This window comes from Amblyomma americanum, chromosome 2, assembly GCF_052857255.1.
Source record: "Amblyomma americanum isolate KBUSLIRL-KWMA chromosome 2, ASM5285725v1, whole genome shotgun sequence".
In the NCBI taxonomy this organism is placed as follows: domain Eukaryota; kingdom Metazoa; phylum Arthropoda; class Arachnida; order Ixodida; family Ixodidae; genus Amblyomma; species Amblyomma americanum.
This window is the reverse complement of record NC_135498.1, coordinates 39,571,443-39,584,713: the sequence shown is the minus strand read 5'-3', so window position 1 is coordinate 39,584,713 and position 13,271 is coordinate 39,571,443. Positions and strand designations below refer to the sequence as shown.

Sequence of the window (13,271 nt, the reverse complement as noted above, 5' to 3'; positions counted from 1 at the left end):
TTTCCGCAAAAACCCATTATTATTATTAATATTATTATTATTATTATTATTATTATTATTATTATTATTATTATTATTATTATTATTATTGTACTCTATGCTGCACTCTAACGGAAGAGTAACGATATGCGAGTTAAATAGAGGTGTGCGCCGAGGCATTGGCGTGCCGCCGCCGACTGCCCGCGCTGAGTCGCCGCCGCCGCCGACGTTTTCACTCGGCGCGATCGGCGCGCCCTCTACATATGAATATATTTTTTACCCAAAATCTAGCTGCGCTTGAGATTCGCTTTTGTCTTGGTTAATTATTTTCCCTGTCTGAGGCATATATTCATGTCAAGGAGTCATCATGTCAAGTGTCGTGCAATGAATCAGCACAAAAACAAACAAAAGCAACCCTGCCCTCCGCGCGTCTACGCATGCGTATCGTCACCAGATAACGCAACGTGACATTAGTGGTATTCCGAAACTTCTTCAAAAGCGCAGCATGGCGCAACGAAATGAAACAACGGTTTCGGAACTTCGGAATCAAGACTTGAGGGTCGCAGGCACTGTGGGTGCGGGTGGAATCAGCGATTTTTCCCAAAACGGCATCAACGCGTCGTAACATATCTGAGCTAGAAAAATGTTCACCTGCTGCAAAAAAAAAAAGGTTTTTTTTTGGTAAGAGGCCCTTATAAGAACAGTTACTTTAAACAAATGGTGATTAATATTTAGAACAAGTGATTTCACAAACTGTCTAGACGGAAATGTTTGTGTTGTAACATCTACTGATTGGTTGACAGGTAAAGGGCTGAACCAAGCAAAAGTCGGTCATAAAAGAGGTGTGTGTATTTTTGCGTAAAGAACGATGTATAAACACAATCTCATTTAGAACAAGTGGAAGTACGATTAACATATCGAGTGTCACGTGCGTCGGTGCCGGCTTAACAATTCTGGACGAATTCACTGACTCCGCGCAAGGGAAATATACCTGTATTACCGAAGGATAGCAAAAAAGAAAACAGTCGCGACTACGACGCAGAAAACAAGAAAGGTACTGCACGTTCGTGAGCAAGAAATATATAAACACAATCAACATACGCGCTTGTGATATGCGCCTAACTTTTTTTAAACGTGGCGCCTAAAACACAAAAGGTTTACAGAACATTTTGCATTTATCTCAGACTTAAAGCCCTCTGTATTCTGTGTTCTGAGCCCTTAGTACGAAAAGCCCTAAAATTTCAACTAGTTTAGCAAAGAAGGCTGTAGCGAAATAACGTTTTAAATTTGTAGTTAAGCTTTCCACGCCGCCGGCGCCGCCACCGCCGTCGAAAAATGGCCTTGCGCCGCCGCCGACGACGACGACTAGAAACGACCGCCACGCCGCCGCCGTTCAAAACCAACACGGCGCCCACCTCTAGAGTTAAAACTAGAGTGAGATATTCGCGCCATCTAGGAGCTGTTGAGCGAAATTCACGGCATCTTGCTTGCGGACAGAGCCCATGGCGCTCAAGTCGTATGGGTTGCGATGGTTTTCGCATCGATCCATCAGGGGGAGACACTGCACGGTGTGAAACAGCCGTTGCGGGCGGCAGTGGAATGGCGCCGAAAGTCGAATGCATTGCTAGCACCGCTGTGTAGATATATTTAAAGAATTTTAACGGTTCTTTCGAGCTGTTTAATAGATTTCATTTAACGCCTGCCATACTTCGCCGGAATACCCCTGCTTTTCTTATCGCGTCATTCAGCTCAAACGCCACCACCGGCAGCCTCTTAGTGCTGCGTACATGAGGGGAGAGAGCGTTTACCAATGCGCAAATAAAAGTTAACAGTCGAAAAAAAAGTGCACGAAGACGTAAACTCCAAGCTTTCTTTAAGTATGAATCTATATCCACACGCCCAATTTGTAGGCCTCTGTCAAAAGTTATAAGGCTTATTCGAAAGCTTCCCGCCCCGTGCGCCCCCTGCTGTGTCATACGGTCATGTGGCCACAAATGACTGATTCTCATTAGTCCGCGGATGAGAACGGTTTTGTACCATTTTAATTGGCCACAAAGAGACCCCGTGATCCTGAATTGGTGACGTCACTTGAAACAAGCCTGTTGGAGTAGTCAGTGTAGAAAGCAGCGGCATGGTGTTATGCGATTTGTCGAGCATCGGGGGCATTCATCTTGCGGACTAGGGCTATCATTGTACTTTTCAGAATGCCGGCGATGCGAGCAAGTAAAGGGGGGTCTCAAAAACAGAGAAACTGCAGATTCGACGAGGCCGAATGAGCCCTTAACGATGGTTGTCGCTGTAGCCTCAGTATTGAAAGTGATGTACTCCAAGCAACGACCGCTTAAAACATGACGGTAGGATACGTGCGCAATTTGTCCTTTGGAAAGAATTCTGCTATAGAGATGTTTATTCCCTACCCTGGCAAGTAAATGGCGTGGGTGCTTTCATGTGGTCTTTCTTAATGCAGTTGCCAGCTATTAAAGTGGCCACAACAAATACAAAAAGCTAACTAATTTCAAGATGTTTCTTGTTTCCTGTCTTGTGGAACCAAACAAGTGTTTTCTGGTTGGATGCGGCGTAGAGCGCATCGTGAGGGAGTAGTGGCAGTATTTTGCGAACTTTACCATACTTTGACCAAAGTGGCGTACGTGTTTCATGGCTGAGCAATTTCGTGCAACGAACATTGCCTTTGATGCCCATAAAAAATCAATCAAATGCGTGTGCGTGTACCGTGTGCATTGTTTCGCTTTGGCATTGTGAAGTTGTTAGAATGTTGCATATTTATTATCTATGAACAAAGAAGAGGCACTAAGGGAGCAGTGAACTTCCCACTTAGAGCGCAAGATTAAGTCTTGGGCTCAAGATTACCCCGAGGTGAAAAAAGAGGTTTAGCACAGCGGGATGGACCTAAAGCAGTTTGCTACCTTTGCTTGTCCACTGCCCCTAGAGGCCAAGTGGGGGCGCCCAACCCGCCACTGCAGATGCGCAGTGCCCGCCCGGGTGATTAGGTATGCGTCCATCATATAACATCTCTTGCAAAACTACCTGAACAGTGATGCCCTTGGGAGCTCTCTGATGAGACTGAGCAATCAATTAAGAACCTCCATGTCTTTCATCTGAGTCTACATGAAAAGAAGCAATGATATGAAGAGTACACACCATTTATTTTGGAGACCCTACTTAACACAAAATAAAAGATGCCATTGTGCGTTAAATCTTTAGAGTTGTGAATGCGCACAAAGCGCATTCTTGTGATCTTAGGTGGGGCGGCGATAGCTTTAGCATTATAACTTTGTTTCCGAGTGATTGGTTGTACACTTATGAGAAAAGGCAAATTGTTCCTTTTTATTGTACTGAGGTATGCTGTGACCAATGTTTTGAGATGTTGTGAATACTGTTTAGAGGCACTCTTGAGGTGCCTTTAATAAAGAAAATGTATGTTTGTTGCTAAAGTGGTCTAGTTTTTCCTGTTATTTGTTCTGGCTCCTGATATATCACGATAATGCATACAAGATCCGCAGCATAAATAAAACGCACACAGGAGACGAGGAACAAACAAGACAGGACTGTTTGTTCGTGGTCTTCTGTGTGCGTTTTATTTATGCTGCGAATCTTGTATGCATTATGGATAGCAACCAACTGGCCCAAACCACCGTTATACTGCAATATATCCACCGTTCTACGGCAACTATCGCTCACAAGAGTGTCTGCACTGAGGCTTCACAGGTAATGACGCATGCACTACATCGCCGAAGTGATTCCGTCAGGTTGAAGCGCCCGAGGTACTTTTAACAAGAAACGTGTCGGTTAAAGTATCAGTGGATATTTGAAAAACAACTGTGCGCTTAACAGAAGAAGACAGAAGGAGAACGTACACGACACACAAGGCACCTGGTGATCATGAACCAAATAGCTCGCTATAAAGTGTTACTCGAACATAAGAGTCGATGTCTGCTCAATATCCTAGCTTTTATCTTCTCGTATTCATCTCGCTTTCAATCAGTTCTTTGTGGATCAGGTGTGGATGCGCGTATAACCGTTATTGAAGTTCTTTTTTTTTTATCCAATTTGAAACATGGCATAATCCTTTTTTTTGAGCACCCACATCCTCACAAGCACACGCTCGCGCGCGAGGGTATATAAGGCATTCTTTCAGACCTTTTCTTGAGCAACCTTCCACAGCCGTGCCGGATCCATAGCGTTAGTCTGTGTTGCACTAATGTGCATTGACCGCTTGTGACATCTGCCGTTAATTTGATATCTTTATGCACCTCCTTTCCCAAACGTGCCGAGCTAAACATCAATGAATAAATGTACGACGAATAATGACAGTATAAGAAACGACTTCATCAGCTTCGTTTTGAAGAATTTCGGCGTCCAAACTATTACACTCTTCATAAAGGCTAAAATCTGTGCTATTAATACACCGCTTGCCTCGACTTCATTTCGACTAAGTTTTGCTGCATCAAGAAGTAATGAATAACACGCGGTGCAATCTTCTTGGTTAAATTTGTTTTTGTACCTTAGCGTTCTATGATACCCTGATCTATAGCTTCAATGAGTAGTGCACTGCCACCTGAGTTGTGATAGAACTATTCCTTTCTGATCTGCATTTTCCCATATACAGTTCATTACTCTGCTTCGTTTCCATTAAGTTAAGCCAGTTTATGCCTTCCTGCGCTTCTGGTTAAGGAGTGCCGCCTAGCAGGAAATAGTTGAAATTTTGTGAGACTGGAAAAGAGCACAATAGAAAACAGTCATCCTCGCCGGATCTGTGACGATATGGAGAAGGACCTGCGAGACCCAATGCCATCCTGCTCCTCCATACTCTACGCAGCCACAAAGCCATTACAAGATGGTATGGTACACCATTATTTTAACGAGTCGATAGCAAATGCAAGTACGTGGACATATTCAAACTAGAGAATACGGCACCTGAGTGGCTTCATTGCATTAGATACTCAAAGACAATACAAGAATTTTCGCTGGTCTACGTCAGTCGTAGTGAAGTCTAAGGCTTCATTGTACATGTTGTATGATATATGATCGCAATGACATGAAAAAAATACTATGCCACGATGGATTAGCGCCGTTGTTGAAGGCGAAAGACAACAGTTCGAATCCCCGTGAAGTAAAATAAATTTTCTCGACTTTTAATTTTTGCGCAAATAAACAGCACTAAAATAATTTTTCCCCTCTCCTGGCTGGGCGTGCGCTACCTTTTAGGTGACATCCCAAACTCCTTTGAGCAGAAATCGCTAATTAAAAAACTTTGAGACGAGCCGAGAGACGCGACCGCAAGCTGGAGTACTGTAGCGCTGACAGAACGGAGTTACGTGGAATTTAAAACTATTGCGTTCACACATTCAGTGCACATCCATTGTCGTGCTCTTCTTTTCTCACTGCAATGTGATATACTTGCGACGTAATTTTTTTTTTTACACGGACCACAGGCACTACGTTCGCGGCATTCGGTTTTCCCATAGCCGTACTTGTGTCGATGGGATGAAAGCTCGACCGGCAATGCGATGATCTTGAGACCGAAAGGTCGGCGGTTTGACTTCGGTGTCGGCCGTTGTTGCATGCCTTCCTTTATTCTATAATGCCTGCGCCTGCTTAAGCATGCTTAAGCACGAGAGACTACACTCTAAACAGTAAGAACTAAAAAGAGAGTAGGCTGTCTTCCAGTGCAATCCCTTTTATAAAAGGAAGAGCTTACTCCCTTTTAACTCCTATATAGACATATTAGTTTTAGGAGTGTACAAGAACTTCACGGAAGCTAGGTCAAAGGCTCTGGGCGTGGAGGGGTAAGTATACGTCTACGAGTTGCATACGGTTGACCGAAGAAACGAATGGACAAAGGTCTGTATAGGGTGCGAGCACTGTGCAGTGCATCAGCTGCGAGTAACAATAAGTTTATTTCAGGTGTCGTCGTATTCAAAAGACGTGGCAGAATAACAGACATCACGTGAGAAAAAGATGTGCGTATGTACAAGAAGGGTGTGCGGCAGGAAGAGCCTTTTGTTTTTTTCAGAAAGGGAAGTCGTGACCGTGACGCTTCAGGTAGCTCTGGGCCATCTTTTCGAATGCCTGCGAAGAGAAAAAAAAAGAGAACAAATCAAATTAATGGAGAGCAACGGCGTTGGGCGAAAATAAAAATTAACTTAAGCGAAAATCATTTCACAAGGATGCGAGTGAAAACAAACATTAAAGCAGAATTCAGCCTTAATACGTTCAAAATCGGAAGTGCACCGAAGAAGAATAAAGTGTAAGAAACGTGCACAGATGCTATGAAAGTAATTTCGGTCCACATCGAGCGATGGAAAGCAAGGCCAATGCGGATGCCCTTGTTCAATGGAGGTATTGGTCTTATTAGCTACACTTAAATAACCTGAAGCTAAAAAAAAATGCCGTGAAACATGACATTAATGTTAAATTATAAAAAAAAAACAACGGAAAAAGGACCGGTCGAATGAAAGGAGCAACCAGTTCACACCAGCAAGTTGGTGTGTGAGCTTCTTCGCAGGTATGTTATCGAGACCGGGAGATTTTTTTACTAACTCTTCTTTCCCTTTGCTTATCTCTCACATTAATTTATTTATTATAATTACGTTCTAATTAATTTATTTTAAACCCCTCATCTTTGTCTCCTCGATTTTAATTCTAATCTCCTCAAAATCTTTCAAAAGTCGTTGTTAGTTTTCTCAGATTCCTCAATTTTTATTTGCGAGCGGCCCGATATAAGCCTGGATGAATTTTCCTCCTGTTTGGATCTGAACCAAATCCTGGCCAATCCCCCACCGCGGATGTGTGCCATCGCTTCAGACGCAACAACAACAGCAACAGCAGCAACGAGATGTGCTGACGGGCAAGCGTGAAATGTCATTTTTAGCGAAACGTGGCAATAAATGAACCCCTAACTATACAACAAAACCGAACAAATGGCGGAACAATAGCATAGCGTCCTTTAGCTGCACCGATGCTGTTTCTTGCAAACAAACTGCCGGTTCATTGTCCCAGACTTCAATACGTTCATAGGAGTACTTGTTTCTCATCTTGCAAGCCAGGTTCGGAAACGAAGATCTATAAGAAAAAGATACCTGGGACTAAAGACACGTGTAGAACTGTAGAAGTGTTCAATATGTACCTTCAAACTCGGCGAAATCATCAGGAGTGATCCAGTGGTGTTCGCATAAGGAAAGTCGGCGTTTTATAAAGATAGTGCGTAGTTTGTTTCTCAGCAATTTGCGATTGTTTCTTTTTTTTCTCGCACTGAGGCAGCCGAAGTGGTCAGCCAGGACCTTAATATTCTAGCCTGTGTTGCTACAGGGAAAATCCGCCTCTGGTACTTTTATGACCGGGAAGTGCACTTCGACTAATGCGTTAAATTTTCCCTTTTTTCATTGCACGGATATGGCAAGCCTTTAGTCTATGCCCAAAAATGAACCAGCATGAACCCTTACCAGACCTAAAGCTTCAGGCTTTCATCATTATATATATATATATATATATATATATATATATATATATATATATATATATATATATATATTCGTCGGCCTCCTAAGCCCGACAACGCGTGATGGAAAACCGGCACCGGTGGCCACATTTCAACAGAGGCGAAATGGAATAGACCCCTGTGGGCTTTGCGATGCCATTGCATAATGAAAAACCTATGATGATCGAAATTAATCCGAAGCCCTACCGCATACATACCATATACCACATCACACATTAAACATGAATGTCCCATCTAGCAATTCTCTATCCAGGCGCTACTACAAAACAGTACAAGCCCGAAATACCTTCCGTGATGTACTGCACTGTTGTCACAGGTAGCTGCGATATTCGGTACCGCAAGGAGGAATTATTTGGAATGGCTGTCCTATAGGTGACCATTGATTTCGCTGACCTTTCATTCTATCATTACCACCCAAGTTGAGCGACACCACTGTCAGAAGCTACATTTTCTCGGTTCAAAGCAGCTGAATATGTTTGCCAGCAATTCATTAAGCAATATTCGGAGGTGAGCCACACCGAAAATGCGGCACTGTCCGAAGCCAGTGATTTGGGTGGTCGCATCGAAACTTTAGGCTAGCTCACGTGGAACCAACGCGAGCGGGTGGAGTCGCAAGTCGAGCTGATACAGCTCGAATCGATAACGTTTAGACGAGCACGCTTCAACGGGTTGAGATACCAGCGGTCCCTAGCGTTGAGGCGAAAGAGCCGAATGCGGAAGGAAATCCACGTTTTTCGTTGCGTCGCATAGCTCTTGGGAGCTGCAGATTCTGGCAATAGTGTCAGAATCGGTGCTGTGAACACAGACCTGTGGAAGAATAATTTTTACCAGCCGAAAAAAGACGAGGGACAAGAGGAGAACCTACACCGGACAAGGTTGGACCAAGCTGTACTTGGCACCCTTGGACAGAAGCGCTTCGACGTTCTGTGGAAACGCTGCGCAATCAATGTACGTCAAAGGCACTGGGTTCGGTGGTCTCTTCTTCTTTCTAGGTAGCCTCACGCGACACTGGTTCCAGTGGCACTCGGCGAGGCGTGCTACTAGCCGACATGAGTCCTGGTAGCGTCTCTCGTCAGCCCATCCCGCGGCGCCAGAAGTCGTCACAACTCTGAGCCAATCACGCAGGTTCCTAACCTTCCTCCTGCATTCCGACTTGACGATTCGACAGAACGTCGAAGCGCTGCTGTCCAGGGGTCCCAAGTACAGTTTGGTCCAGCCTTGACCACTGTAGGTTCTCCTCCTGTCCCTCGTCTTTTTTCGCCTGGGAAAAATTATTCTTCGACATGTCATACCAACTGGCCCCACTATTCAGCCTAGCTTGTGAACACAGAGCGTTATTTTAGTGCACTCTTGACGACCTCTGATGTCGAAATATGTGAACTCATTTGCCAGCCACTAACGCTGTGTTTACGTCGCTTCGTATTGAAGACAGGGGGGCCGCCTCGTGAGATTTCCTTCTCATTCTGGAACAGCCTTCGCGCTTCACTTAGTGCAGACCGCTGTGGTGGCCTATAGTGCTTATGGCGCTCGGTCGGGGAGCCCAAGGATGCGGGGTGGAATGCTGACCGTGGCAGCCTCATGTATATGGAGGCGAAATGCAAAGGCGCCCGTGTGCTGTGAGATGCGAGCGCAGTTAAAGAACCTCAGGAGGTCGAAATTAATACGGAGCCGTTCACTACGGCGTTCCCCTTATCCCATGAGCGGTTTTGGGACGTTAAAATTCACATACCGTTACCATCACTTAATGCATTGCTTTGTGTATATTATACTTATTACTTGCTTAGCACTGGAAATTCAAGCTCTGTGTCGGTGTCGTCAAGTGCGGTCTGCCTGCCTGCCTGTATTCCTGAGAGACCTGGCGGCCCGGTCACGGAAAGTTAGTTTGTTAGTTATATCGATTTTAATGGCGCAAAAGCAACTGAGGCTATGATGCGCCAAGCACACGGCTAGAGCTTTAGTTAAAGGTCATGCTTTTTATATCTAGAGTTTGTTTAAAAAATTGGCTTCTCTGAGAAACTTAAAAATGCTTGTAAAATCAACCAGTGCTTGATCACTCAAAAGTAACATGGGGTGTAGTGGGATGTATTCATTGTAGAATGTTGTGAAATGCTTTTTCCTCAGTTGTTCCAGTTTTGTGCATAAAATCAAAATGTGGTTTACCGTGAGTTCATCGCCACACATTTCGCAGTGACGTTTGTCTTTTTTTGTCAGTAAGGAGTTATGTGTAAGGTGTGTGTGTCCAATGCGTAGTCGACAGAAAATAACCTTGTAAAACGTTCCTGATGTTTACATGATCTCCATTCTCCCAAAACTGGCTCTATAGAATGTAGTTTGTTGTCTGTCTGTTCGTCCCATGCAACCTGCCACTTATTTCTGAGTTTACTGTGCAGTAATTTAGAAAAATACCTCTGTGGTATGCTAACTTGTTTTGTATGACCAATTCGAGCTTGTGCTGCGCAAGCATCTGCTCTCTCATTACCTAAAATTCCAACATGGCTAGGGACCCAGCAGAATATAATCTGGTCACGGAAAGGTTACCAAAACTACTCGACCAGCAGTGACATCTTTCGGGATGACAGGAAATAAAGTGACGAAGAACGTTATATGTGTCGGAAAACCAAGCGGAGCAGAGTTCCTGGGAAAGCAGGGAGTGATTGAAACGGGGGACTGGCTGTCCATACAGCCCCGTGCATATGGGCGGATGGGGGCTTTTTCCCGTGGTTTTGGGTTCAATTCAAGTAGAATGCGTACACTGGATTTAAACCAATAGATTCAATCGGGAACTTTAGACCGAACGCAACGCTTCCTGCATATTAAAGGTCCACTGTTCATCTGGATCATTTGAGGCGGTTTTCTTTGTCCTTGGAGACAAGACGATGCTGGGCGAATTGAACAAAAACCCGGACGGAGCAGACTGCCATTCCTGTCATAACTTCACCGCTTTCAGTTTTTGAAGCGAAAAGCTTCCCTACGCTAGTCAACACCGCGCTTCGCGCGAGCCGGCGTATGTCGGAGCACGAGTGACGTCACGCACGGCACAGTTTCTCTCTTTCTCGCTCCCTAGTCACTAGTGCGCATGCGCCACTAGTAGCACCGAACCACAGGTGTTCCGCCGCTGCGTAGCGCCGTGCCTTTCCTCAATATCCAACTTTCGATTTTCATTTTTCTCTTTCCTCTTTCTCTCCCTCATTTATGCCTTCCTTTACGGCGCGGTTCGTTTGCCCACCGAGATATGTGAGACGGTTACTGTGCCATTTCCTTTCCCATGAGCCGACGGCGTTCATAGAGTTCATTGGCGTTGACAACTTTGCAAAGACCGTTCATTTTCAGGAAAGGAAAGGCGCACAACCAGCTCCGTGGGCCACTGGAGACCTCAATCTCGCTTTCGCTTGGTATATCCTGGATTAGCTGGGCTAATCCACATTAATTTTTATCCATCTCCCTGTCCAGTATAGTAGCGAACAGCTTTTCAAAAGAGCGTCACCTCAATCTCGGCCAGAATCTCCGGGTCGATGTGGCAGCGCACGTTCCCGTCGGGGTCCTCGGAGAACAGCTTCGAGCCGCTGTCCAGGCTGCGCGCGTCGTCCTCGGAGCAGCAGCTGCCGCTGTCCGTGTGCAGCAGGGGCAGTTCTTCGTTCCTGGCCGCCACCACTGCGGCCAGGGCCGCCGTGTGCTCGCCGTCCTTGGCGCCGCCGGGCTCGGCTCCGGGCGATGCCAGCTCCTCGGGAGGCGAGGAACCGGCCCTCCAAGCCGGGTTGCCTTCGGCCTGCGACGAAGGCGGATACTCCACGGCCGGCGACGGCAGGCGGGACTCCTGCTCCAGGAGCTGCAGGTACGGCAGTTCCATGTGTGGCCCATCAGCCGACATGAGGGAAGCCGCGTCGCCCGCGGCCTCGGCGACGGCGACGACGGCTGCGACTGCAGCGGCGGAACGCGTGCTGCTGTGGTGGGCCTTCAGGCGCTTGTGTTCGGAACGACTCCGGAACGACTGCGTGCCGCAAGGAAGGAAAGAAGTCGTCAGCTATTGACGATGTGTGACGTAGGTAGAGAGGTATGGTGCCGTCATTTTTCTGTTGTATTGATATATTTAGCGCACACAGACAAGGGCTACCGAAAGACAGCGAACACTGTCTCTGTGTTTCTCGTTCTTTCCCGCTAAAGATGTAGATTTAATTGCACATCGCCAACAAGACCATCAGTTAACGATTTTTTCTTTTTCCCGTGTGTTTACACTCTTTGGAAACGACGACAGTCGCTGCTTATGACATGCTCCTATAGCGACATCAAGCAGGGTATACCGAGGTTGTGAAGAGGAAAGGTTGGCGTTTGTAGCAGCAAGACTAACAAGGAGAGCAAGTGCACGAAGCTCCTGTCACCTACATCCCCACACACGGATAGGATTCTAGCACTGTAATTGCACATTAAAGAAAAGATCCTCATCGTCGTCAATTCGACTGAAGCTAGTAGATACACTGGCAATGTTTTTATGACTTTTCCCCACTCTGTGCGCCGAATAGCAAGCCAGAAAGATGCTTGCCTGCTCGCCTTCCTCGCCTACTTTCTTTAAATATTGAATATATTTCTGAACCATCGTTACCAAAAGAAATAGAAATTGCACCCTTGTCGCATCGCTTATTTGCGTTAAATTCAAAAATAAATTTAATGGCACCACCTCATTTGACATGACCTGTGCTCGACAAGTACGCGTACTGTTGTTTTTTCCCACCCAACTGCCTTGGGTGGCCTGCAAGCTTGTAACACTTCCTAAAAGGTGAAAAATAAAGCATTTTTCTTCTATCCACGCACGTCTCCCGGCTTGACCTTGCGGTGTGTGCTGCCGAAACGTCCCTTGCGTGACTCCAGGAAGTCGCCGATGATGCGCAGTGGACTCCGGCGGCTCTTGGAGGCCGTGCGCGTGTCCTCCATCTCCTTCGAGTCCGAGCTCTTGGTGGTGTCGTCCGACTCGTCGCCGGCCTTGCCCGAACCGTTGTTCACTGCACACGGAACGAAAGGACACCGGCAAAGGAAAGGGTTTACTGCTGCGAGACACGAGCAACACTTCGGGAACCGTCTTTCTTTAGCTATAAGAGAGAGAAGAATAAGAAGAAGAATTCAGGGTTTCAAAGCTTGGTCTATTCAACAACAACCCAACAATTCTGGACATCCTGGACAAAATCGTTTTTCAACGGGAAAGAGTTTATGAGCGCCATTTTTTTTTCTATATCGTGAAATTTCACTATAACAATCAATATATCCACAGACCTCCCCTCGGCAGGCTTGCATTTTTTTGCTATTGACGTTTTTGCTGTCGTAAAAAAAGTTCTCCATTGGTTTTCTATGGCAAGGTTAACTGCTCGATGCATGCGGTGAAAAACTGTACGAGAAAGATTCGATTTGCTACGCATCGAAAGAATGTGCCATTACCTTCAACATTTCCGAAATAGTACGTTACGATATTTCAATATTCAAATTTTTTTTTTTACCAAGAATGACGGACATGTGTAGTCTCAAATTGAAACTTTTTTGAAGTTTCGAACACTTCAACGTTTTTTTCTTCAGCGTTCCCCCTTTAGCTCGCATCTATCTTTACCTCATCTCAGCTCGGTTAATTCTGTTCCTTGCTCATGGTACAAAAACGAGGCATTGAGACAGAAATTGCGTACATATTTTTTGAGCTACGCCATTCTTTGCGCATTTAGTGCGCGCATCGCAGCTGGTTTTCCGTCTAGCTTTCTTTTTCTTCAGAAAGGGACGGAAAAGAATTAATATATAG

At 45.6% G+C, this 13,271-nt stretch overlaps 1 protein-coding gene across 6 annotated transcripts in view; it reads right to left on the bottom strand.

Moving 5' to 3' along the window:
• Positions 1-5,844: 5,844 nt before the first annotated feature.
• LOC144121052 (uncharacterized) overlaps positions 5,845-13,271 on the bottom strand; it is a 173,026-nt gene continuing 165,599 nt past the window's right edge. For all 6 annotated transcript variants that reach the window (XM_077653973.1, XM_077653974.1, XM_077653972.1 and 3 more), the window contains 3 exons: positions 12,305-12,492; positions 10,983-11,486; positions 5,845-6,069 (listed from right to left, as the gene is read on the bottom strand). In XM_077653973.1, coding sequence (XP_077510099.1) covers positions 6,010-6,069; positions 10,983-11,486; positions 12,305-12,492 — 752 coding nt within the window. In that variant the 3' untranslated portion in view covers positions 5,845-6,009. The remainder of the gene's footprint in view (positions 6,070-10,982; positions 11,487-12,304; positions 12,493-13,271) is intronic.